Below are 24,593 nucleotides of genomic sequence, written 5' to 3'. Positions count from 1 at the left end.
AAGAGATCTGGAGGAAATTGTGCAGTCGGAAATGACGTTTTCTGAGCAGTGCAGACAGGCTGCCAGAGCAGGTTATGGGGTATTGTCAGTGATATACAGGAATTTTGCTAGCAGGGATAAGGAGATGATTATTCCCTTGTATATGGCAATGTTCAGACCACACCTTGAGTACTGCGTATAGGTCTGGAAGCCTCAATTTAGGAAGGATGCAGAGTTGCTAGAACGAGTAGGGCAACAAGACTGGTGAAGTGAATGAAGGGGTGCTCTTATGAAGAAAGGCTTAAGTTTTGCAAATTGCAGCTTCTGGAGACTAGGCACCTGCGAGGTGATCTGATTGAGGCATATAAGGTCTTGAATGGATTGACCAGGATCAATGCTGATGGGATTCTTCCTCTTTCTGAGATTACACACCTGAGGGGGCATAGTTTCAAATTGAGGAAAGACGGTTGTTGAACAGATGTGCGGAAATTTGCCTTTAGCCAGTGGATTGCTGGAATGAACTTCCATCTGTCGTTGTGGAAGTTGATAGCTTAAATAAATTCAAAGAAGAACTAAACAAACATTTGGAGTGAGTGGATGGGTGAAATTAGTTTTTTTTTTTTTTTTTTTTTCTGGCTGACTCCATATAAGCTTGCTTTCTTACATCATATGCCTCTGCTAATGCTAACTCAGTAATACAGGCCTACCACAACACAGACGGCTGTCACTGTATATCCATCCGTGTCAATTGCTGATTGGGTTCGATTCATACATCTGCACAGCAGACATGTGCAGAGAAATGTACAATGAAATGTGCCAACAGCACTCAGTTAAGAGTCTCATCAATTGCTTGTCACACAACACGGTACTTATATAACACAGTTTCACTCTAACACAGATAGAGAATTGCAGCAATCCTAGCATAACACAGTATGTTTGGGCTTTTAAACCCTTCTATTATGTTGGATGTGATTTTTGAACATTTCCATTCTTTTGGTGAATCTCCACTATTGACTCACTAGTTGTTATGCAAAAAAAAAAAACCTTTGATCATATTGCGCCTATGTATTAGTATTATTATTATTATTATTATTATTTTTTTTTTGGTAGTTGTTGGCGCATAGGCTTCTGTGGCCATAATGCACCTCCAAAGGTTTTTTTTTGCAGTACTTTGATCCAAGCCCGAGGCGGGAATCGAACCCGTGACCTTTGGGTTGCCAGGCAGACACTTTACCCACCCGGCTAGCCCGGTCGGCTATTAGTACTATGTGACAATCATGGTAACATTTCTTAATTATGGTTTATATCTGGCTGAAATATCCCATTAGTTTTAAATAAGTAAATACCTTTTCAATTGGAGTTATCTAGGAATTCTGAATATTCATAGGAAGATGGAAGGCTGTTTGTTGCACCATGGGGTATTGTGGACATTCTATAATGAAATGTTTCACAGTGAGCTAACAAGCACAGTGGAGACATTCTGGAGGATTTGCTTTCGTGAGTAAGTGTGTGAGATGTGTATGTCCAATGCATAGTCTTGTTTGAATGACTTCTTTGTGCTGATTCTTACAGAAATAGAATTCCATGGCTGAAATTCATGTTTTATTTGAAAAAGCATTTAGTTGATTTTGCCAGATTTGTGACCACTGAGTGTTGAGAATCTGTTTGATGATAGGTCTGTAATAGGAATGTGAACTTTGTAAAGCCTTTGGTTTGTATTTGTAGGATTCTTTGATAAGCACTTTCGTTACCATTCAATGCTTGTATGTCCTGTTCAAAAGAGGGCAAATAAATTTCTGTTCAATCCTGGGATTGAACAGAAATTTATTTGCCCTCTTTTGCTTTTGAGCTTCAAAAGATGAGTTTGTATGTGGTGAAGGATGGGATGTGATGGAGTCTGCTTTTGTTGGAGAGCATGTATTGCACTTAGTGAATCGGTATATATGAGATGTTTCAGAAGAGGAGAGGAGAGGATTCAATGTATTTTAAGGCTATTAGTATGGCGAATAGCTCAGCAGAATATTCATTTGGGAGTAGCTGTAAGATGTGTGTGGAAGGACCACTGCAGAACCCACTTGGGTATCTGTTTTAGAGCCGTCAAGTATATATTTGAAGATATTCAGTGAACTGTGATGAGTGGGCTGCATGCAACTGTTTTAAGCTGGCATTTGCCATAGTGCTTTTTTCCCACTGTTGAAAGTAAGTTTCAAAGATTTTTGGGATGTTCCATGTCATTGCTAACTTGAATTGCAAATAGCATTGGACTAAGTATTGAACCCTGTGGTACGCCTTCCTCTTGATGTGAGATGTAGAGAGTAAGTGTTTAAATCGGACTAAAAATACCGAAGTCGCAAGAAATTTTGAATTATTTCAGGCAACTTTCCCCTTCGACCTAGATGGTAAAGATTCACTACAATACAATACCATAATGCCAAGAAGTGTCGAATGTCTTTTCAAGATCTAAGTTGACTATGACTAGATGTTGTTTCATGACAAAGGCATTGTGAATATGAGATTCAGCTTTGATAAGCACGTCTAGCATTGATCTGTTCTTCCAAAATCCTTACTGATGGTCTGGAAAAAGATGCTGTGATTCCAGGATGTGAGTCTTGTATGAACCATCCTTTTGAAAATTTTCCCTATGCAGCTTGTAAGAGATATTAGCCTATAATTTTGAACCAGGGAAGGATCTTTGCCTGGTTTTGGTATGGCGATAATGAACGAATGGTGCCAGGAAGAAGGATAGGCACTTTCAGAGAATATCTGATTATAGAAAATCGACAGGTACACAAGTCCTCTTCATGTAAATCATCTTCATCATCATGGATTCTTTCAGTCTCTATGACTGGTTGGTAGCACTGACAACTTTTTTCCACATCTCTCTCTGTTGAGTGCCACCTTCTTCAAGTCCCGGTATGATCTTGAATGTGGTATCCCTTTGCAGTTGCTTTATGAAATTGTTTCTTGGTCACCCTCTGGGCATAGTTCCATTAATCTTTCCTTCTATAATCAGGCTTAGCATTTCACTGTGTTAGATGGTGTCCGAACCACCTTCCTCTTTGCTCCTTGATTAGGTTTATCATTTTTCGTTTTTGCCTAGTTCTTTTAAGACTTCTTCGTTAGCTTTTTTTTTTTTTTTTTTTTTTCAGTTCAGCTTATTTTCCACATCTCAAATGCTTCAATTCTGTCTGTCTCGTTTGTTTATTGTCCAGGTTCCAAACATAGAATTTTAGAATTCTTTTCTCTTTTATGCTCATTCAAATACTTTGTCAGAATTTTTTTTTTTCCCCGAAAGCTTGTTTTGCCTGCCCAATTGGTACTTTTATTTCATCGGTGCATCTTGACTCAGCATTTGTGCTAAACATTTAAATTTTGCTACTTGTTCAATATTATTGTTTCCTATTTTGATGTTCATAGCTTTGGGGTCCTTTGAGAACATCATGCACTTCCTTTTATTCATATTGATTTTCATATCATAAGCCTCAGCTGTGTGGTTGATCAGCTGTAGCATCTCGATCAGGTCGCTCCTTCTGGTTGCTACAATGGCTTGATCATCCACAAATTTTATTGTTTTTATTTGTTTGCCATTTATGGTCACTCCTAAATTGCTGTTTTCAAGGGCTTCTGCCATCATTTCCTATGCACAGATGTTAAATAGGCCTGGTGAAAGTAGGCAGCCATGTTGAACTCCTTTTTCTATTTTTGTTGGGTCTGTTTCCAAGTTATCAATACACCAATGAGCCAAAACATTATGACCAGCGAGTCATTATGCAAATCGAAGAAAGCATTGTTGTTTAAGTGCTGGATCTTATTCCCTTCTTCCTTGTGAAGTGTCTAATTTCTTTGACAACTAGATCTGATCTGCTTTTTTATCTAGAACTTCAATGATTCTAGACCTCTCACTTCAACACATTTCCCTAGCATGCCTACACTCTCTTTGAAGTTCTTTCCTTAGTTCCTTATACTTTGCTACACCTTCGTCAGTCTTGATGTTTTTCCATTTCCTTTTTTCTTCTATTTTTGCCAAAATTTCTTGTGAGATCCAGGGTTTCCTCGCTTCTGTTCTTTTGAAGCTCGTAATTTCTGTTGTTGCTCTGGTGATGGTTTCTTTAATAAACTTCCATTTTTCTTCTATTGTTTTGCTTTTGTTAAGGTTTTTTTTTGTACCGCTTCACCTATTGTGTATTTGAATTTTTGCTTTGCTTCTTCTTGTCTTAATAATTCTAAATTCCACTTCTTTCTGTTGCTCCTTTTCTATAGTGTTTTAAATTTTAGTCTGCTCTTTAACATTACTAGATTATGATCACTATCTGCATCTGCTCCTGGGTAAACTATGGATCTTCTAACTTGATTTCGATATCTTTCTTTTACTAGGATATAATCTAGCTGATATCTGTTTGAGTCTCCTGGGCTCTTCCATGTATACCTTCTTCTTTTGGGGACTTTGTACCATGTATTTGTGATAATAAGTTTCTCTCGTCTGCAGAAATCTACAAGGTGCTTGTAGATTTCAGTTTCCCAGTCCATAATTTCCAGTGATCTTGTCTTCTCTTTCTCCTCCTACCACCACATTCCAATCTCCCATGATTATCACATTGAGGTTTGATGGTGTGTCCCAAAGTATTTCTTCCAGCTGTTCATAGAGTTCTTCTACTTCCTGGTTTCATGTTGGCATATAAACGTGGATGATCAGTATGTCTGCTGGTACTGCTGCTATTCTTGCTGTTGCTCCTTCCTCTCGTTCCTATGACTCGTATGTTGGTTACCTCCTTTCTGATTTTTCTTTCCATAATTAGTGCTATGCCTCCTTGTTCATTTGTGGCACTAGAGTGAATTACTCTGAATTCCTCACTTCAGAAGTCTCTTTCTTCTTTCCACCTGATTTCGCTTAGTCCTAAAATATTGAGTTGGTATCGCCTCATTTCTTTTTTAATGCATTTCAACTTTCCTGTCTGGAGCAGAGTTCTGATGTTCCATGTTCCAAGGTTTGTGTAAGGATTTCATTGGTTGGCGGCCTGAGAAGTATTTACATCTCCTCCTGCTGGCCACGACACCTGGCACTTGACTGACCGAGGTCCAGTTGGAGTCACCCGCTGAAGAAATGTGTGGAAAATTCATGGGTGATAAAACATGGGATAGATAATGTGGTAGTTTCTCCTTGCAGTAGCAGAATCAGCCTTGAATATGCCAAGGGTGCTTCTGCAAGTTCACTCTGAAACCAAGTCCATTTTCTGCTTTCAGGTGATGATGAGGGGTACTGCTGCCCTCCCTCACGGTTGGTTGTGTTTTGATTAAGGTGGCGGCATAGGCTCGCCACTGTCCTAGCACTGTCGTAGAGCTTGTGTGGCAGTTTTTTTTTTCTGTTTATACTCCGGGACAACCACACGGTCAGAGGAGTTCATAAGGTAGAGAGAATACACAAAAACAGCACCGTATTCAGCACTCACAGGCTTGAACCCAGGTCACTCAAAGCATGTATACTTATGCACCCGTGCACATGACCACTTGGCTACGGCGGCCTACTTACCAGGTTTATCCCGTCACACTCTGATAGTACTGGTGTTGCTTGTCGGAGGCCACCGAAGTAGCTAGCCTCCATATCTGAAAGCCATCTCCCTATCTGCAACCTGGGGACCCATTTGGTGGCATGCAGCTCTGCCCCTGGGAATTAACCCAGAACCAGAAATGCTTCATGTAAATACTACAGCATAATGTAATAAACACCATCTGGCCCTGAAGATCTATTTAATGGTTCTTTCAGTTCTTTTACTGCAAAGGGAAGGAGTGGCACGTTGAAAAGTTAATTTTATACCTTTCTGCACCATTTTTAATGCTCTGAAAGGAGGATGCATAGGAAGCAGAAGCAGAGATGGTGGCAAAAGATTCTCCTAACACATTGGCAGCTTCTTCAGGAGCAGACATTTTTTCCCCTTCCAGTGAAGTATTGGAGAGGGCAACCGATCAAATTGGCCATTTAGCACCTGTATCCTTCTCCAGACGATCCGTGCGTCAGTGTCTTTTGTGATAGTTGATGCAAAAGCAATCCACGAATCGCATTTTAAGCAAATTGCTTATAAAATTAATTGCTTTATTATAAAAGGTTTTAAGTCTTTTATAAACAATTAAGTTAGTGGTAGCAGGACACTTCTGGAAATTATTCCATACACGGTTTTTCTCTTGTTTGGTAATAGAGCACTCTGCACTCCACCAGTGATTTTGGTGAGTGCGATATGTCTTGGATTTTGGAATGAAAGCATTTGGCGCAGTCAGAATCTGACTGGTGATGTAAGTAGTAACATCATCAATATGTTTCTGGTGGACATAAATTCTATCTAAAAGCATTATTGCAGAATAGCCATCGCAGTTCACCTTACTAAACTTCCAATTGGATTGTTGATCAGGATTTTGAGTTACTGCTGTTTGTAATGAGCAAATAATTGGAAAGTGGTCACTGTTAAAAAAAGGGATCGGATAATACTGACCATGTCAAGATTGGAAAGATGGATCAAATTGACAAATCAACTGCAGAAGTAGATTCTGCAGTAGGAGATCCAGAGTTTAATAAATTAAGATCACTATTATTTATACATTCTCCAATTAATTTGCCTCTTCTGTCCATTGTAGTGGAACCCTAACAATGGATGGTGTCCAACATGTAGGTTAGTGCAAATGCATCATTTTAACTAGAATGACTAACCTACATGTTAATCATTCTACCTCGTAGCATGAGGCCTTTGCCCCTAAATACTTTATGGATGGCGTCCATTAAAGTCACCAAAAAGACAAACTGAAGTTGGGAGTTGTGTAATGAGGCTGTCAAGTTCTGAACGAGGAAGAGGTAGAGATGGTGGAATATAAACAGTAACAAGGGTAACTAACGAACCGACTGTAATACGAGCAGCCACAGCTTCTAGATTGGTTTTTAACTGGTTTGGCTTGCATGGCACATTAGAATTAACCAGAATGGCTACTCCTCCACATGCAGGAGACTCTTGAGTTTCTATCTCGCCTGTATATCATATAATTTGAGAATTATGGCAAAACTTGGGGTGACAAGAATATTTCCTGTAGTTATGGGATTGAATTGAGCTATTAAATCCCTTAAGTCATCAGAATGACTGCTGCTCAGTCCTCTGCAATTCCAATGTATGATGTTAAGCATCATTTAAGTTTACCTGAGGATGATTCATCTGGCTGTTTTTTTGTATGCGGAGCATTTTTTCTGGTCTTTTTTGGGAATGAGGGGCGACCAGTATCCATAGTGTCACTGGCATGCAAATCTAGGATGGGTTCCTCATAATCCAAGTGCACATCCACTTCCATACTGTTGGTTTGTGGTTCGGCTTTCTTACAATCTTTAGTAGTTTTCGTTCTTTCAGTGTCCTGCGACACTGTTGGAATATCAGTTGGGATACTTATTGGAGTGTCTGGAGGCTGACAAGGTTTCTTTAACCCAATTTGCCAAGGAGGTGTTCAGTGACATTGACCATCTGTTTGAGCTCCAGTTCAAAGATAGCTTCAGGTGAGAGATGCATCAGATAGACTGGGCATGGTCAACATAATCTGTCTGCGAGCTTCACGATTATGTTACTTTATGCGCTATTTTGTACTTTGAATTGTCTTTCCAGTTTTCCATATATCACATGATTTAGAAAACCCAGGATGACTTCCTTTGCAGTTGGGACACACGTTGAGGCTGAGCAATCTGCTTGTATTATGGTCCTTAGAGCCATATATAGGACAGATGGCATCACCTCTGCATGCCTGCTGAGAATAGCTATATTTGTGACATTTAAAACAGAAGACGATTCAGAATGTGCGGCCAAATTCGACAATTTAAATAGCCAGCTTTTATAGTGGATGGCAAATCAGGAATGCTGAAGGCTAAAATGATGTATCAAGTTGGTACGAGATTTCTATCTTTTTTAATGATTATGCGCTTCATAAAATTACCTCCTGATTACTAAATTCTTGGACTAATTCTTCCTCAGACACTGAAAGTAGGTCCCAATCTGTGATGATGCCTTTCGATGAATTCACAGTATTGTGGGGAGTAACAAATACTGGTAACACACCAAATGATTTTGTCTTTAAAAGCCACTCAATGTTTGGTGGTGGCTGTTTCAAACGAGCAGGACCCCTCATTGAAGTCTCTTCACCATTTTTGGTGATCCCACAATAGATTTCAAATATTTTTGGATCATACATGGTGATAACTTGTCCACAGGCTGAGAGACAGAGAGTGTTCACCAGAAAGTTAGGGAGGTTAGTACACTCTGCTTCTCTATGAAGTCTTTCAGGTTGGTTTCAGTCATTTTCATTGGAGATTTCTGACCTTGAACTTTATGGCTCTAAAGGAGGAAAATTATTTAAATCCATCTTTGCTCCTTTTAGCCCTGACTAAAAAAAAGGCCCCACCACATGGAGGCAGGAGCAGTGCCACCAGTGACCAAGGTGTTGAAAAAGTTAGCTTGGTTAGTATGGATTATGCAGTTATATAAACAAGGAAAGGTTAATTTTCTTTCTGGATTCTTATTTGAAACCTTTCAAGTATTGTTGTTGTTATGGAGGCTTAATGGCACATAAGCTGCTAAGGCTATAATGTGCCTATTCACTTATTATATTAAGAGATGAGAGATTTCTATAAAGTCAGAAGAAAATCTGAAATCAGAAATTATTAAAAAGCCCAGTTTGCCTGAGGAAGTCAAAAAATTCAGAAATATTTGCCTTATCACCAATGAGATTTTCAAGAGTTACTGGTTTACAAAGATTAACCAGTGAGATCAAGGATGAAGTTCTGTCTTGTTTATAGTAGGGGCAGCCAATGAGAATATGCTGTCAATGTTAAATTTCAGTTGCCACTTTCAGCCCATCTGCCCAACTTTTCTAGATCCTGTTGCAGTAGCATTCTGTCATTAATGCCCCTGCCAACCTTTGTATCATCTGCGAACTTGGACATTAAGCCTGTTATACCTTCATCACTATCATTGGTAAAAATACAAATCACCAATGGGCCCAACACCAAACCCTGAGGGACTCCACTAATAATATTAGTCCACAAAGAGCAGGATTCATTGATTACCACTCTCTGTCTTCTCCCACTCAACCACCCTTTTATGCGCCAATAAAATCCAAGCAACAACAACAACAACCACCCTTTTATCCATTGTAGCAACTTGCCCTTAATGCCATACTGCTCCAATTTGTACAGTAGTCTTCCATGTGCAACAGTATCAAAATTTTTCCTGAAATTCATGTACATGATATCAAAATTATTTTTTGCATCCAGTTCCCTTGTAGCCACATCATAGTATCCAATCATATTGGTCAGCCAAGAGTTCCCCTTGACAAACCCATGCTGTTGTGTTGTTGATTAAGGGTTTTAAGACACAAAGGCATCAAAGGCCAAGATGCATCTTTATAGGACAGGGTTTTTATAATGTAACTCAATTATTTTACCACTCAGATTCGTTTGTCAAATTGGATGCAGTATGAAATTAAACAGTTCATCTAGATTTGCAGAGTTATTTAATATCTGTTGAAGGGTAGGTGGATTCTCATTATTATTATTACATAGACTTTGGAAGCAAAGTAGTCTGGAATTCCTGAAGCGTGGGCATACCAAAAGGATGTATTTTACTGTAAGGTGAACTTGGCATTGAAAAACAGAGGGGGATTCTCAACAGCTTGTAGATGATAATGCATAAGGTGAGTGAAGCCAATTCGTAATCTGGCAAGCATTACTTCTTCTCTGTGACTTTTTCTGATGCTTGTGAGTTCAATATTTCTGGATTCGGTTTAAAATCTTGGAGTTTATTATTGGTTTGATTTCTTCATATCCATTCATCTTTACTTGCTCTAATAATAATTGGCCTAAAATCAGAGTATGGTACTATCACTGTTTTGTTCGGCAGTTCTGATGCTGACTTGGCTGTATTGTCTGCTTTTTCATTGCCTTCTATGTCCTGGAATACAGCAAAGAGTTATTTTAGTGTTTTTTTTTGACAACGGTTGATAAGAAGGCCAATTTCTTGTAGAAGAGGATGGTGAGAATGTTGTTTATCCTGTATGGCTGAAAGAGTCGGAATATATTAGGGGAGAGAGAGAAAAACAACTCTTACATATTTCACTTAATGCAAGGTGTATAGCATACAGTTCTGCAGAAAGTATGCTGCGCTCAACTGGAAGGGATTTTGAGATTACAGTAAACTCCCGCTATTCGTGGTATCTGTATTCGCGGTCGCCGATTTAATATAAAATGAAACCTAAAAAAATGTGAATTTTAAAGCGCCGTGAACATTTTCCGCCATAAAAAAACATGGGCGTGGCTAAAATTATCTTTCCCGGTCAAAACAGCGCTCTGTGGGTGGGGGGGAGAGGGGTTGACAAAATCGCGAGCATGGATGTTTGTCGCTAATCCTTGTTCAGTATGTGTTATGCACTTGTCATGAAGGTTTCGTCATTTGCTTTTAATTTGTATGCTTATAAACTGAATAAATTTATAAATTGATATGCTTACAAAAGTGATAAATCTACCGTTTTGCAGCATAAAACAGACTTTTTCGAGCGTGTTAACGGAAGAAAGTGACTTTATTGTGGACAAGTTCTTTCTAACCCGTACAAAAATATGGCTACGAATAACAAGGGAAATGTGAAAAAATCAAAGAAGGTGATGACATTAGTGAATAAAATTAAGTTATTAGACAATTTCTAATGGTGAAAGTGTCTCCTCAGTAGCAAAACATTATAAAATCAATGAGTCAACGGTACGATCAATCAAAAAATCGGAAGAAAAAATCCGCCATAGTGTCCATGAAAACGCGCTAATTGCTTCAAAAATTTGCTCTGTAACTCGTGTTGTTAAATTAGAAAAAATGGAAAAGGCTTTAAATCTGTGGATAGAAGACCGAACTCAAAATAAAATTCCGTTAAGTTCACTCATCATTTGTGAAAAAGCAAAACACCTTTATCAACACTTTAGCGAAACTGGTGATAGGACTGGCGAGATAGTTTTTTAGCTAGCAAAGACGCTGGTTTGAAAGATTTGTTTGAAATTTCTAATAAATATTACATTTAATATTAAATTGTTTCTTATTTTCATTTCAATGCCATATGCTTGCATTTCACTGTGTACATAGCATATTATGAAGGTACATATAATACATACGTAGACAAAATTTTAGAGTAGTTTTTCTTATATATTGCATACTTTGGAATGGAACCCCTCGCGGCATTTCTCAGGAACGTAACCCCCACGAATAGCGGGGGTTTACTGTACATGCAAAGGGAATACAGCTGCTGCACTTAAATGTGAGTGAGACTAGAGCCATCCATATAGATTATGAGTTTCCCAGTGTTCCGAAGTATAGTTGGCATGTAACTGTCAGATGTTAAGTGATGGAATTATATTTTTTGACCACTGAACAAAGTATAGATAAATGTTTATATCATGTCTATTCCATGGAGGTAAAGGCATATTTCTACTTTCCGTAATCTTATTGAGGTCGATTTTCCACTTCTGTATTACTTCTTGAAGATCCCAGCAGGTCTGGGTTCATTGGGCTTGGATTCATAAAGTGTTGGCCAAAGAGGTTAGTTGAGGTACACCCAGCAAGGATGAGATGGAGAGCTTCTTATTTTGGCAGAGTAGGCATTGTCTTCTAAGATAAAGTGGAGGGTCTTGTGATTCGACGTACAACCTCTGTACTGGCGAGGTTCTGTAGGCACCTAGTGCAGATTGAGGGGCACTGTGTTGGATAGTATTCGGAGACTGTAAGACGCTGTTTTTAGCTGAAGCATATATAATAACTCCATAATCTAATTGTGACCGGATTAGAGCACAATATAAAATCAGCAATGACTGCCTGCCTGCACCCCAGAATGCTGAATATACTGCACAAAGGATGTTTAATTTCTGGAGGCATGTAGTTCGCAGGTAGGTTATACGCTTATGAAAATTAAGTTTGGTGTCTAAAATCAAACCCAATAATCTTATGGAGTCTGTCATCGGTATTTCTCTGCCTTTCAGTTTTAATACAGGTTCCAGATGAAGCGATCGCAATTTGCAGAAGTTTATTGCTGTCGTTTTCCCCTTGGTTAACTGATAGCCATTGCATTTTGTCCAAGTTTCAATTTTGTTTATTGCTATCTGTAGTTGTCTTTCAATGGTAGCGTTCGATGATTGACAGGAAATAGCAAGATCGTCTGGATACATATAAATATCCACCATAGCAGGAATGTCTCGATTAATGCCTTTGGTACGTAACACAAAGAGTGGGGCACTTAAAATCGATCCTTGAGGTACTCCTTCTTGCGTGTGAATTTTGGACACCTCATTCTGGAATTGCACTTGAAAGGCCCTGAGATGGAGAAAATTTTGAATGAATCTCTGAAATTCTGAACCTCTCAGTTCAAGTTTGTATTAGTCTTAGAGGATTTTATATCTCCAAGTTGTGTCAAATGATTTGGTAATATCAAAAGTTATCATTAGCATGTGCTGTTTTTTTAACAAAAGCATTTCGAATGTGAGCTTCAACCTTGATGTGGATATCAGTTGAAGACCTGTTACGGCGGAAACCAGATTGATGGCGTGTTATAGCATAGAGAGGCCTCTGGTAGCTGAGTGGTCAGGTGCAGGAGTGCAGTAGCACACACTCCTTGAGTAGACCAGGGTTCAAGCCCCTGACTGCTAAATACTGTCGATCTGTTGATCCACACTGGACCAGCGTGGCAGATTATGGTCCATTTCCCTCAACATGAATTGTTGAAGGTGCTTCAATCCTGCAGTAGGTGATAATGGCTGCAGTTTACCTTTTTTTTTTTTTTTTTTTGTTTATAGCATCTTGATCTTCAATAATCCAGACAAGTCTCCCGTGAACCATATTTTCTAAACAGTTGGTCAAAGATATAGGACAATAACTATGGGGGCGGAAGCATCTTTCCCCGGTTTTGCTATGGCTACCACAACTGACTGATGCCAAGTATCAGGTTAAACATTCTCCTCAAAGATTCTGTTGCAAAATTTCAGTAGTGTAGATTTTGAGTTTGTGTTGAGGTGCCAACGCATTATATAGAAAATGCTATCTACTCTAGCAGAACTATTTTGAGAATTCTGGAGAGCTTCACTGAGTTCATTCATAGCGAACGGAAGGTTATAAGAATAAGATTGGTTTGTAACAAAGTTAATTTTATATTTTTCCACAGACATTTTTTTGCATCTAAATGAGTCTTCATAAGATTGAAATGATGAAGTGACTGTGAATGTTTCTGTAATGCCTCTGCAATATTAGTCGGAGAAGAAATATATATTCCTTCCCAAGACAGAATTGGGGCCTTGGTTTGTTGACACTTTCTACTGAGGAAATGGACCTTTCTCCATATTATTCTGGGGTCAGTGTTTCTGCAGATGGTAGAGCTGAATCAAATCCACACATCCTGTTTAGCTTTTCTATGAATTCGGCATGCTTCGGCTTTCAGTCGTTTATAAGGTTCTGTGTTGTAGCATTTAGGCGAAAAATGTTCCAAGCTTTATTTTGTTTTCTTTTGGCAAGAAAGCAATATCTTGTCCACCAACAATTATATCTGTTTCGTAAAGTTTACTTTCGGTATTGCACTGGCAGCAGCTCCAAGTAATTCCTCTGCTATATGTCTAGTGGCATTATTAATAGATGCAATAAGAATCAAGTGGTTATCAAATTGGATTGTTTTTGAAAATTTCTCCCAGTTAGCTCGGTGAAAATTCCACTTAATTTATTAGTTAGATGTATAGTTTGTATTTGTCTGTATTTTTCAAATTATAGGAAAGTGATTGTTGTGAAGGTCAGTTAATACTGTCCAATCAAGGCTAAGATAAATGGACGAGGAACGTATGGACAGGTCCAGAGCACAGTTTGATCTTATATGCAGGTGGATATAAGTATGTACATCGGTATTCAGTAATGTTTATCAAGTATGGTTTCGATCATCCTCCCTCTATGATCTATGTTCGGGGAACCCCACAAAGGATGATGAGCATTTAGATCACCTAGAAAGTATACAGGTTGGGGCAGTTGATTTAGTAAATTTTCAAGTTCTGCAGTGGAACATTAAATGCTTGGTGGAATATAAATGGAGATAAGAGTGAGATTATTGCCAAGAACAATATGAACAGCTGCTGTTTCTAGAGTGTTGGAAAGCTCGATAGGTTTGTATGGTACATTACTATGAACTAAAATTGCTACTCCTCTTGTCGGAGACTCAGAACATCTTTCACGCATATATAGTGTACACCGTGAGAAGTGTAGGGTATAATTTAATGATAAATAAGTTTCCTGTAGACAAATGCATGCAGGATCATGCTCGTGAATTAAGTATTTTAATTCATCAGATTGCTTCTTAGGCCTCTACAATTCCATTGAATTATTTTCTACATTACTTGGGTTGGGTTAGGTGGACTGGTCTGATCGTTTGGTTTTCCCTAAATCCTGTTTATATTTATCTCATTTTGAAAAGACTGGGTGAATAATATCCATCTCATCATCAGCATGTAGCAGGAGAACTGCATCTTCATTGTCTAACTTCTCATCAATTTCCATAGTTTGATCAATTGGTTTATTTTGTGTATGATGAGCATTTTTCTCCTTTGTTAATGTTCCTAACTTGGGTACATCTTGTTGTGGTTTGGATGGTTTCATATTAGTAATATCTGATGGACTCTTGGTCTTTGCTGCTGTTAGTGGCTCACCATCCGTGAGGATGGATCTGGCCCACTGAGCAAGAGATAATTTAGGAGGAATAGTAATATAAGTCTGTGCTGAAAATTCTTAAGTGTTTTTGACTGCACTGGATTATGATTTGGAAGGTATTACATTTAATATCTGTTTATGTGCTTCTTCGTATGTTACATTTTTCTCTACCTTGCACTTCATTATTTTCTTTCCCATTTTCAATGATTCGCAAGTTCTAGAATATGCGGGGTGAGCACCCTGGCTATTGGGACACTTTGGCATTGCTGCTGCTGTACATTCAGTTTCGGAGCGGTCTGATGGGCCACACAGGGGACAAATGGCCTTACCTTGACATGCTGTTTGAGAATGACCATACTTCTGACATTTAAAGCATCTAAGTGGATTTGGAATATAAATGTGTTGAATCTTATGGGAAAGGTAGCCAGCTTTTACTGATGCTGGGAGATTCGGAGTGTTGAAGGTAAGGATAATGTTTTTTGTGGGTGCAAGGACACCATCTTGTTTGGTCATAATTCTTTTTTCTGCACAAGAAATGGAAATAAGCTGCTAAGAGGTTTAGTTGACAATGAATATAGAATTAAGAAAGCAGGTAGTTCAGGTGAAGAATCATCTTTTTTGATTCTTTTTGCTTGAGATGGCTGAAGTTTACATGAGTACATAGGCTGTACAGTCAGTGTTAAGGGATCCATAATTGCTCCTTTTTACCCCGAGTATTGGATTTATACTCAGATTACCATTCCCACCATGGCAGGAGCAGTGCCACCAGTGACCAAGCGATGAGGTTAGTGTGTTAGAGAAGTTGATTATATATATAATAAAAAGCTGTCTTTCCTTTCTTGGCAGGATGCTTACTTCTTCATTTAGGAAGAGCCAAAAATAAATAACTTTATAAAACAAAAGGTTTTAACAATCTCTCTAATCAGTCGCTTGGAAAAAAGACACTTTCAATTCGCTTTGTAAATCACTATGATCACTCGCTTGCCATTTGGTGCCACAAACCCATGCTTCATCTGAATTATTGCTGCCGTCTTGTATAGATGATCCTGCAATGCTTCTTTAACCAGTGACTCCATTATTTTTCTTGGAACAGAAGTTAAACTAACAGTTCTGTAATTACTCATGTCACCCTTTGATCCCCCTTTGTGAATTGGGGATACGTCTGCTCTGCACATCTCCAGTCTGTGTGGAACTCTCCTGAGTCCAAGAATGCCCTCATAATTATGACTAAGGGTTTGCTTACTTTCTTTGCTGCCTCCTTTAATATACAGGGATAGATCCCATCCACCCCAGGTGCCTTTTTATGTTTAACTTCAACAATTTCTCTCCTACACTTTGCTCTCAGTTATAACAAAATCATTAAGCTCCCTATTAGAGTTTAAAAAGCTTTTGCCCTCCACTTTCCTACAGAATTCCTCATGTTTGAATGTAGATGCAAAATATCTACATTCTCTTTGAAGATATTGCTTTAAGAAATGCACAGAAATTGCTTGGCCACGGAGCACTTGGCACCCTGGTCCCTCAAGGTGAACGTAGGATGACAAAGTGCAACCAGTTCTTTTGTCCCGCTTCTTTCTTTTAACATTTGGCAAGGTAAAATTCTTATCGAGAGAGTAATAGATTCATGGATGGAAAAGAGAGAATGTTTACATCCATGCTTGCTCCTTTTAACCCTTGGTGAGAGGACTTTTCTGCCAAAGTATGTGATCCACCATGGGAAGTAAAGAGCACTGGCAGTATGTTACCAAGGAGCTATTGCATTATTGGGAAATTAAAATCAGAAAAATAAAAAAAGGAAAATAGATCTCCTTCTGTGCCTTTACTTACATTAAAGCAAAGAACTTAGGAAAGGGAAAACAAAATATCTAAATGTCGAACTAGTTCTGTATATACTTTTGAAAAGCTCTCTAGATAGGAAAGGGAAAACAAAATATCTAAATGTCGAACTACTTCTATATATACTTTTGAAAAGCTCTCTAGATTGCTGTGAAATCACTCAGTTACTGAATAATTGTTTGGCACTAAGGACAAGAGGAAAACGAATTTATTCTAACTACACCTCTAAAATTAATCTCATTAAATCTAAAATGACTTTTATCAATAAGTGTTAAAAATGATAACAAAATGGATCAACTGAACCTTATTTTATAAAAATAATTTTTTTAAAATATGCAAAGGAGGAAGGAGACAAAACACAAAGTTTATTTACCGATCAACTACAACCATTGGTCCATTCTGATATTCTAAATGCCATTCTTGAACTAAATATACCAGATCAAAAACACTGCTTAATGGAGAACAGCATTCTGGCCACCCTGAGCACTGGATAACTCTGCAAATAACTTCATAATCATCCTGAGTTGACTGCAGAATGAAATCACGAGTGATGAAGCTGCCCTGGAATGATTCCTCATTCATTTTTACTTTAAAGGTTCCATAATCACTTTCTTCATCTTTTTCTGGCCAAAAGCATGGATATTCCTAAAAGAAAGAAGAGTTACTGATACCCTTATTTCAAGGTATTTGTTTATTAATTGCAGAATATGTGCATTTCCTTTGATCTGATTAATACTAATAAAAAAAAAAAATCCCCAATCAAAATTAAGAAAAGGTCAAGAAACTGCATGTTCAATTTTCTTAATTGATAATTTAAAATAACTGGCTGCAGTTGTCTATACACAGTTCAACAAAAAAATGCATGCTACAAACCACAAAAAAATGCATGTTTACCAAACCACTAAAGCTACACACAAATGATGATGCCAACACTAACTCTCGACTTAATACTTTTGTAAGTATTAATTCAATTAAGAGTCCTGATAACACAAAGAACTTATTTCTCATCTAATTTCTCAGAACAACGCAGTGACATTTATTTAGTTAGGTGTTTGCACTGAACTATCAATTATATGAATATAGAAACCTCCTGATAGAAACAGATGCAATTCAGAATACCATTTCATCAAGTAAAATACAGTATTTTCCCATATGTATAATAGTATAATGAGAGGATGTGTTCCTAAATAAAATATTTACACCAAAAAATGCATACCTCAGATAACAATAGAGCACTAATTTCACTACAGCGATTTTTTTTTCTTTTTTTGAGTTGTGTAAAGACAATGGTTATTACTGCATAATTTAAATAAAAATCCTGCAAGTGAGTTCTGTGAAATTGTAGTATGTTTACTGGTATCGGTATTGGCATGTGCATTTTTGGGACAAAGGCTACTATGGCCATTTTGTCTTTTAATTTTTTTTTTATTCATGAAGTTAGGTGCACCATTTCCCGTGATATGAATAAGCATAATAGACATGTACACCTCTACAAATAGGATGGGGGGGGGAGATTTAAGAAAATTTGCTCTTAAAATCATATATTTTAGCATTAGTAGTGGCATATCACGAAGCAAAGTTTTTAGCAAAAAAAAAAAAAAAAAAAAAAAACCACAACATTTCCCATTCCCCTATCCATTCACTATAAAAGTTTGTCTTGTTTAGTTCTTCCATGAATTTAAGTTATCAATTTCCACAATGATAGATGGAAGTTTGTTCCAGCAATCAACCACTTGCTGGTTAAAGGTAAAATTCTGCACATCTATTCTGAAACTGTCTTTCCTCAATTTGAATTTATACCCTCTTAAGTGCATAATTTGACAAAAAGAATAATCCCATCAGCATTGAGCTTGCTGAAACCATTCAAAGTCTTATACAGCTCAATCACATCACCCTGCTTTTGGCTAATCTCCAGAAGCTGAAATCTGCAGAACTTAAGCCTTTCTTAATTTTTAATTAAAAAAAACCCTATTCTATTCATATCTCTCTCCCCTCTAATAATACAGTTACTTTTCTGATGCCCACACAGCTGATAAAACAGACTTCTCCTCTTATCACTACCTAAACCCCCCCCACTAATATTATCAGTAAGTAAATATTAAGGAAACAGTATTCAAGCTAGCTAATGTGAGATATTTAATTAGAATCTTCATTAAACTTTAAAATACTGTAACTCTCTAATTATCCAATTTTTTAAAACTATTTTCTATAATCAAACTCAAATACATGTTTGGTATTATTTTGCATCCCATCATAAATTAGTTTTAAATGATCTTTTAAATTTAAATTTTTAAAATTGATATCAGATAAGGTTTGGCTAAACTTTTCTGGGATATAAATTTGAAATAAATTCTTTTCCTCATCATAACATTGACAAATCTAAAGTACTACATATGGGAAGCATTAACCCCAGAGTAATGTATCAACTCTGTGGTACTACACTGACAGTGGTAGAGAATGAAAAGGACCTAGGGATAATTGTGCTGTTGTTGTTGGGATTAACGACACAAGGGCTACTGAGGTCAAATTGTATCTGCTCACAGTTTATTTACAGGCAAGATATATGCTCCTATACAGGCCAATATGTTTTAAATACATGAAAAGTTCTTGTATATCGGATTCATTTCCTAATATATGAGATAAATTAGATGAGATGTTCAACATTAAGAGTGACCGGAAAGTGTCTGATCGAATGGTTGAATATAAGGGAAACTCAACCAGAGAATGATGAACGATAAGTTGCACCTGACAGGATGAGCACTGAAGTGGGTTTTCTCCCAGTAGAAGGAAGAGATGGTTACGTGAGTGTATCCAATTCTGAGCCTTGCCAATACCACTTCTTCTTGTCTGTTTCGTCGGAAGCTAGAGAGCCACAGCTTTGGATCTTCTTTTATCTGGTAACGTTTATTGTTGATGTTACCTTTCCAGATCTGTGACCATTTGTCGTAGCATGCTTTACGAATGACAGACTTATAGTCAGTGTAAGGAACCTGAGGATATTGTGAGAGGGCACTTTGAGGATGTTTAGCGGCAAAGTCAGCACTTTAATTTCTAGGAATGCCAGAACGGCCAGGGATCCAGCAGAAACTGATTGACTGATTGGACACACTCCAGTAGAATAGTTGGGAAGGCACCTCCGTAGCCAGGTGGGCAGGAGTAGCACACACTTCTTGATTAGACAAGGGTTCGAGCCCACGACCCACTAAATACGGAGGATGCGGAAAGGTCAGGGAATGACCACCGCATATCCCTGGAGCAATATGGCTTTAGTTGCTAATGCTCCTAAAATCCAAATAACAACAAGAACAACAATAGCTGGGAATGAATCTATTTCAAGATAGGATGAAAATATGAGAACTACTTCTTTACGGCAGAGACAGCACTGAGGGAGTTGGTGTAAATTATGGCAGGTGAGATGGAAAGCTCAATAATTTTACTAAGTGCTAACTTAATGGAATATAATTCAGCTGTAAAGATGCTGCAAGCTAGCGGTAGTGTGGCTGAACTCACTCCAGATCTGAGTCTTCTCACCATTTTGGGAGAGCCCGCCACATTTTCCAAACATTTCTGTATAAGAAATGGTGAGAGAGTGCTCATAGATTTGTCTGACAGACTATGCAAGATAAGGAATGTTGGTCTGTGTCTGTATGCAATCGTTTAGACTGTTACATCATGGGAAATTTCACGGTCAGCATTTCTGACGGTACTGGATGAGCACCTAGGCTGCTCAAGTTCTGGGTAATCGTCATAGTCCATGGTTAGCTCCTTTTTTCCCTGGGGGGTTGACTTTCCCTCCAAAGTTTCTGGCCCTGCCACGGGGAGGCAGGAGCAGTGCTGCAAGGAGGCCAAGTGGTTAGATAAGTTAGTTGGTTAGTAAAATAAAGTAATATATGTAATGAAAAAGAAAGGTGAAGAACTGGATTATAAATGAACTGCTAATAGAAAATGATATAACTTAAAATGAACTTTTATCGCTGGGAAAGATCGCTATATAATTGCACTTTGAACGCTTGACCTCGAATTCGCTTGGCACCCAGGGCCCCTCCACATACTGTTTGAGAGTGTCCAAATATTGATTGGGTTCAGAATATAGGGGCGTATACGGCAATTAAGGTTGGTTGGTTTTGGTTTTAATGCTGCATGAGCATCTAAAGCCATGATGCATCAAGTCCGATATTTAAATATATTAGGACAAGTTATTTGAAAATACAATGCTATATATTATTATTTGAAAATACAATGCTTTTAGCCACTTATAGAAGTGGCTAAAAGAGAAGTAAATTTCAATAAAAATAAAATCAGGGAAAATAAAATGAAATATACTTGATACTATAAAAACATTTGTGTGTGTGTAAAGGTTTGTAATTTTTAAAAATTTAAAAACTGTGTACATCTCATCTTTGTCAGTTAAAATCTGAAAGTGTATAAGGCTCGGTCAGACGGTTAAAAATGCTAAAACATGAACGGCATGCATTTAAAAATCTAAGACACTCAGTAAAGATAAGTTTCACAGTCAAAATGGTGTCACAATGTTTGCACATAGGAGAGGCTTCAGCCCCCAGCAGAAAAGCATGCACCAGATGACTGTGTTCTATGCATTGCTGAGCTAGAACAACTTCTTTAACAGCTTCCCCTATGCAGACTAGATGGCCAATGTTGAATTACAGACTTAATCTCATATAACTTACTTTCAGCCTGCCCACGTCAACAGTGTTGCCATTGGGAAACCAGTTTCTTTCATATTGTTTGCATGTTTGTCTGTTAGTCCCCTATCAAGATTACAGTCTGTATAGGGGTGTAACAGACAAGAGTTATAATGAGTCACTGATTTGGCTGCATAGTCTGCCACATCATTTCCCATGATCCCAATGTGGCTGGGGATCCAACAGAAATGAATATCAAATTCCAATTCAGAAAGGTAAAATGTATCCTCTGCTGTACCCGGGACAGGATTGAATGAGGATTGCACCTGATCGATGAAAAAGGCTGCAATAAACTGAGAGAATCAGTATATATAACTCAGTTTTAGTGGTGGCTTATATGTGATCCAAGGCTAGTTCAATTGCATGCAGCTTGGCAGTAAAGATGCTGCATTCAGCAGGGATCTGCTTAGATATCGTAGCATCTGGGAAGACTGCTGCAGATCCAACAGACACTCTGATTTTGAACTGTCTGTGAAGATTGGCAAAAAGTCAGAATGCTCAGATGGTGTGCTGAGATTTGTCTGCATAGTCTGCCACATCATTTCCCACGAACCCGATGTGGCTGGGGATCCAACAGAAGCGAATATAAAATTCCATTTCAGAAAGGAAAAATGTATCCTCTGCTGTACCCGGGCCAGGACTGGACGAGGGTTGCACCTCATCGATGAAAAAGCCTGCAATAAACTGAGAGAATCAGTATACATAAATTATTTTTGGTGGTGATGTGTTTGTATGGGATCCAAGGCTAGTTCAATTGCATGCTGTTGTTGTTATTTGGATTTTAGGAGCATTAGCAACTAAGGCCATATTGCTCCAAGGATATGCGGTGGTCATTCCCTGACCTTTGCGCATCCTCTGTACTTGGTGGTCACGGGCTCGAATCCCGGTCTAATCAAGAAGCGTGTGCTACGCACTGCCACTCCTGCCCACGGAGGTGCCTCAATTGCATGCAGCTTGGCAGTAAAAATGCTGCATTTGGCAGGGATCTGCTCAGATATCATAGCATCTGGGAAGACTGTTGCAGATCCAACAGACACCCCTGATTTCGAACCATCTGTAAAGATTGGCAAGAAGTCAGAATGCTCAGATCAGTGTGCTGAGAAAAGCTGCAGGTAGATAGCATATGGAGTACTACTCTTCCCCCAGTTGCTAAGGAAAAAGTTGCAGGCAAGAATACAAGCATGTCAAGGCAGAAGGGATTGCCTAGGTGATTAGGCAACATTGTCCATGTGATGTCCAGATTTCTGAATAGACCTTGGATATGAATACCAAATGGATGATTGGCAATCTCACGAGTGTTGTACAGATTTTCTCAGTGTGGCTCAAAAATAGATGTCCACGTGGGATGGTCAGGCAAGGATTTCACCTTGACAGCATACTGCAGAGACAACTGTTTTTGGCAAAAAAGGACAACGATAGTTTAATAGATTCGACATACAGACTTTGGACAGGAGATGTTCTGAAAGCTCCAGTAGCAATTCAGATACCCTGATGGTGAATGTGGCCAAGTCACTGAAGGATGCTATTTCTAGTAGGTGCATACACCTGAGACCCATAATCTAATTTTTATCAGAGAAGTACAGGATACAGACAGAGTAAAGTGCACGGGTCTGCATCCCAAGAAGTAGAAGAGAGAGCACGAAGAAGGTTCAACCTTCTCATGAATAGTGTAGTTGACATATATGATGGAGGAATGTCAACTTTTTATTGAATATGAGTCCCAAGAATTTTGTCTTCGCTACTACTGGGATGCTGCTTTGTCCAAGTCTTAATTCAGATTTAGAGTGAAGGTTATCCTAGCGACAAAAAACATACACAAATGGTCTTTTCCAGTGAGAACCTGAAACCAATGGCTGGTGCCCAGGTGATCAATGGCTTGTTGCAGCTGTCTCGCATGTTGCATGACTGGAAAAATACAAAGTCATCAACGAAGAGTGCACTGTTTATGGTTGGAGGAAGTAGTCCAGTGACGGAGGTCACTTTAATGGAAAAAGTGTAACACTTAAAACAGATACTTCTGGTACTCCCTCCTCTTGGCAAGAGAATTTTATTTGATTTTATTGCCGCATTAGCATCTGAGGCTATTATGCACCAGGACATATTTACATCAGATTAAATATATGTATACATTTATATAAGTTAATAAGGTGTAAAAATTTAAAAACATCAGACACATTGTCATTATTAGAATAAAATCTGACTGAGTGTATACAGCTCAGTCAGATGGAAAAAAAGCGGTAAAACTGGTGTTGCTAAAATCTGGACAGTCAATTAAATGTCTAATAGGCAAAACTGTTTCACAAGCAACACATAGGAGGGTCATCAGCCCTCAGAAAATATGAAAGTATCAGATGACTGTGTCCTATGCGGGTCCGGGCAAGAACAACTTCCAGCATGTTCGAGAGGCAACCAGAGAAAGTAATACTCTTGATCTGGTTATCAGCAGTGATCATTTGTGTATTAAGAATTTGCAGATAAAGGAACCACTAGGTGGCAGTGATCACAGTGTACTGATGTGGGATTTACTTAAAGATTTAATTACCATCAGGGGTAAAGGAAAGGGTTTTTGCTTCCGTAAAGGTGAGTACAGTGGTCTCCGACAGTTTTTAAATTCTGTACAGTGGGATAAACTGACGATGTTACCAACAGTAAATTCTAAGTGGGAAGCATTCAAGGAATTAATCGTGGAAGCTACTAAAAGTTTCATACCTATTAAGAAATACTGTTCAAGGTTTAGGCCTAAATGGTTATCTAATGAACTAATGAGACTCGTAATAGAGAATAAAAACGCATGGGATGCATATAAATTATCAAGCGACTCAGAAACCTATGGCAGATATAAGCTAGTCTGTAATAAGGTGACAAATGAGGTTAGGCAGGCGAAGGCAGATTACGAGAAATCCTTGGCAAAAGATGCTAAGAAAAACAGCAAGGATTTCTTTACTTATATAAACTCTAAAAGGAAGGGGATGAATCTGATTGGTCCACTTGACATTGATGGTTCGACTGTTGATGATCCTGCTCAGATAGCAAACAAACTGAATGAGTATTTTGCATCTACATTCACACACGAGGAGTTATTAAGGTTTGAAAAAAGCAGAAGGTTATCAAATTGTAGCAGGATACTTAATGTTTTTGGAATAACTGAAAGCAAAGTGGAGGAGAAATTGTTGAAGTTAAACATAAGAAAAGCACCTGGGGTGGATGGGATCTATCCAGTCATATTAAAGGAGGCAGCAAAGCAACTAAGCAAACCCTTAGCCATAATTATGAGAGCATCCTTGGACTCAGGGGAGGTTCCCACGGACTGGAGATGTGCAAATGTATCCCCAATTCACAAAAGGGGATCGAA

The 24,593-nt window shown here is 38.3% G+C and overlaps 1 protein-coding gene across 1 annotated transcript in view; it reads right to left on the bottom strand.

Moving 5' to 3' along the window:
• Positions 1-24,593, bottom strand: part of LOC150076579 (putative receptor-type tyrosine-protein phosphatase mosPTP-1) — a 995,686-nt gene that overhangs the window by 10,531 nt on the left and 960,562 nt on the right. The window contains exon 23 of the mRNA XM_090387917.1: positions 16,912-17,183. Within this exon, the coding sequence (XP_090244043.1) occupies positions 16,912-17,183 (272 nt within the window). The remainder of the gene's footprint in view (positions 1-16,911; positions 17,184-24,593) is intronic.

The sequence above is a fragment of the Mastigoproctus giganteus genome, chromosome 13, assembly GCF_048544385.1.
Source record: "Mastigoproctus giganteus isolate SK-2022 chromosome 13, ASM4854438v1, whole genome shotgun sequence".
Taxonomy (NCBI): Eukaryota; Metazoa; Arthropoda; class Arachnida; order Uropygi; family Thelyphonidae; genus Mastigoproctus; species Mastigoproctus giganteus.
This window is presented reverse-complemented; position numbering and strand designations above follow the sequence as displayed.